General features: G+C 47.8%; 1 protein-coding gene across 1 annotated transcript; it reads right to left on the bottom strand.

Annotated features, from left to right (window-relative positions):
- Nucleotides 1-752: 752 nt before the first annotated feature.
- Nucleotides 753-2,700, bottom strand: LOC142775911 (uncharacterized). Its single transcript, XM_075878411.1, has one exon. The coding sequence runs from the start codon at nucleotides 2,586-2,588 to the stop codon at nucleotides 1,767-1,769; it is 822 nt and encodes a 273-aa protein (XP_075734526.1). The 5' UTR covers nucleotides 2,589-2,700; the 3' UTR covers nucleotides 753-1,766.
- Nucleotides 2,701-3,367: the final 667 nt, after the last annotated feature.

The raw sequence follows: 3,367 nt of genomic DNA, 5'->3' as shown, positions 1-3,367 counted from the left end.
TGCAGCGCGCGCCGCCACTTTCATACAGCCATCTCTGGTGACGCCATCTCGTGCCATCAACGTGACAAGTATCGCTCGCAATCGTTCTCTTAACCGCGACCCATATTCTAGTACACTGTAGTTTAGTCAGGCGGATGGTAGTGATGGGTAGTGATGTGATAAGATAGTGTAAATTTAAGCGCTTGTTTTTCTTTGTTAGACACAATAATAATGAGAACTAACAGACAATAATGCCAAAGAAAGTATCGGCAATGCTATTAGGGGTGATTGTAATATAAATGAGAAGAAAAAGTAGTGGGCGAAAAGATAACTTGCCACCGGCAGGATCCGAACCTGCGGCGTTCGAATAACACGTCCGATGTTCTACCACTGGCGGTCATCCCCCCCACCCACTTTATAGGATATATATGTGCGCTGAAACAAGCGTTTGAATGCACGGTGTCTTGACGTGCACCGACATCGCTGGGTACGCGGGCCTCTACCGTTTCGCCACCGCCGATAATGCGACCGCCGTGGCCGGGATCGATCTCGTGACCTTCAGGTCAGCAGCCGAACCCCCAACTACAGATCACCCACTGTAATAATTGCGTGTTTACTGAAATAGAAAAAAACAGAAGTGTGGGAGGTTCATGGTGATCGCACTGTAACAACTGACATCGAAACAGCGTGGGCCAGTGCTGGTATGGGAATGAGCAAACAGGGGAAAAGGAAAACAGGTGTTGACCAAGGAAGAAAAGAATGCATACTCAAAATTGATAGAATAGACAAACGTTTATCCATGTATAGTGCGTTTATGAAGCGATTTCATCATGAGTGACCCCCGGTCACGCACACAGGCTCCGTCTCTGGAAGGTTATGCACACCGTGTCACGCATCATCTTCATGCGATGCACCCGAGGCAGGTTTGTTCGGCGCGGCCACAAAGGTACTTCAACACTGAAGCAAGCGGTTCCGGGTCAGTGGCGCTGTTACGGTTATAATTCATCGTTGTGTCGAGGTGGATATATATAGCGTGGTGGCAAGTGAATAATACGATACGTAATATGATAGTTCATTTGATACAGGCATATCTGCAGATTAAGATCACAGTCAATGTAAATGGAAAGAAAAAGTTCGAACGTAAGCTCTTGAAATTTGATGCACGTTTTTCTGTGCTACAAACGCACAAAATCACACTGTAAACGGAGTCGGTTGCTGGTAGCGAAGCTATCATAATGCAATTTCAGAATGTGTACACCTTGAGATGACCCTTCGAAGTTGGTTTCGCCATTATGCGAGATTACGTGCTCACACATAATGCGCTCTTCTGATGTTATGTTACGGGCGCAATTAGTAGGGTGAATGTATCGCACCCTCGGAGAGATACTCGGAGGCCAATTCAACAACTCGTCGTACAAGCTGCTGTGTACGTTTGCAAATATACTCTCAGCTGTACGCAGGACGGGTGAACAGTTTGAAGGAACGAAGCCTTGTATACGTACGTATACCTGCTAGGGCTTTCATGGCGGATGGTTCTATCATCAGTGCTACATGCTTCTTCAATACACAGCTTCCAGACGTCTATATGGTTCTGCGACGTTCTATATGGTTCATCTATATGGTTCTGAACGGCACTGTGACGTTCAGTGCGTCGCGCTGGCTCCAGCTAAAGATGCAATGGTTGATTCCAGCCGCATCCTGTCAGGTCTTCATCATCGAAGTGTTTTAAGCAATAATAAGAGCAAGAGAGTGTGTGACAAGAGAACCTCATCGCCCATGGAAGAAGCTTATTTCAGCTTTTCGGTTAGTGATTCTACGATCCGGTTGCATTCCTGCGTGATAAAGGCTTTCGTGCCAAGCTCGTTTTCAGCCAGGAAATGGCGGATCTGCGACAAGCCTTCACGCACGAATTCGCTCTCGCTGCAGGATCTGCCCGTTGAACTGGTGCCATTTTCACAGGCAGTTGCCACAGTTTTGTCGACTAATGAAGACGAGACCTTTCGGGCGCTATCGCTGTCGCTGATGATCCGACGTTCCAATGATTCGAGGTGCTTCTTCATGAGGGCATTCTCGCTCGAGATCTTCTTTAACTCTGCCATCACATCCGATGACTCGTTGCCTTGAGGACGATGTCTCGGATTTCGCTTCACGGGAGAACGCGCAGTGCAGACGGACACAACGTGATTCGCGATGTCTTGGTGCAAGAACTTTCCCCGGCAGCTGGAGCAGCTGACGGCGTGGAAATTGCAGTCATTGGCGAAGTGCTCCAACATCGCCGAAGCGACACCCTCGGTTTCACAACCGTTATCTGCGTTCCAGCAGCGAATCCTGCGATTAAGGACGGTTTCCTTGGCGAAAGTGGACCACACTACGTTTTTCTCTTGGAATAATTCTCCGTCTAGGGGACAACGGTTGGAATCGAAGGCGTCGCGGTTGTAGCAGGGTAGGCAGAGAACGCAGAAGCAGCAGGGTAACATGGCCACCGTTGAAGGAACGAGTCCACAAATGCTGCACACCCTCTTCCAGGAGAAAACATTCACGAACTGCGTAGGGCGCCAGTCTAGGTTTGTGCCGTAGCCGAACACTGTTTGCTTGCTTGCAGAAGCCATGGTGAAGCGAATATGTATACTTCAAGAAACTAAAGGTCCGATTTGTTGCGTCCCCTGCACGATGCCAACTGAGTATACGCCTAGGCACGTCTCAAAGGGTAGATTAAGTTACAATGATTTCAGTTATCGTTCCAGGACTGCTTACAAAGATAGGAATGTGTGAAAATGACTTTCAAGATTAGAACATAAGTTTCATCACACACCCGAGTTTTATCCACCGAGCTTCACCGGACGCAAATGATATTCGCGCTTTATTTTAATCTCATATCCGAAAATATGCCGATCACGCACAGCATGCGCCGTGTTCGGCGTTGTCTTGGGCATCTTTTTTTTAGAACTTTCATGATACAAGTGGCCTATCAGGGGCTTAGCCAGAATTTTTTTCGGATGGAGGGGGGGAGAGGTACCCTTCTTCGTGTGTGTTCATGCGTTTTCAGTGTGCATGTATATATTCAAAAGTAAACATGTGGCAGAAATCGGCCTGAATGGGATAGAACAAGAGAAATAAAAAAAAATCCAGCCATAAATTTATTTTAGAAAAAGTCGACGTTTCGAAGCCTTTAATGGTGAGACGGCCCGAGAAGCGTGGCGCTTATCGCCATGCGTGGGATACTTGCCGTGACTCGTCCCAAGCCCGAGGGCAACGTCCCCGTGGAATGGTTGATGTTTCCCGATGTCTGCTGAACATGCCAGAATTCGAGGAGGAGTCACCGGGGATGGATGGTTCCTTTCTTTTTCCAAAATCACCACGTCATCAGGATGGATGTATACTGGTCAAA

Source organism: Rhipicephalus microplus, chromosome X (genome assembly GCF_043290135.1).
Source record: "Rhipicephalus microplus isolate Deutch F79 chromosome X, USDA_Rmic, whole genome shotgun sequence".
Taxonomy (NCBI): Eukaryota; Metazoa; Arthropoda; class Arachnida; order Ixodida; family Ixodidae; genus Rhipicephalus; species Rhipicephalus microplus.
Note: the sequence above shows the minus strand (reverse complement) of the source record. Positions and strands in the feature narration are given on the sequence as shown.

Bases quoted from the DNA above. Each gene is read 5' to 3' on its own strand.
- LOC142775911 (XM_075878411.1), bottom strand. From the start codon at position 2,588: ATGGCTTCTGCAAGCAAGCAAACAGTGTTCGGCTACGGCACAAACCTA.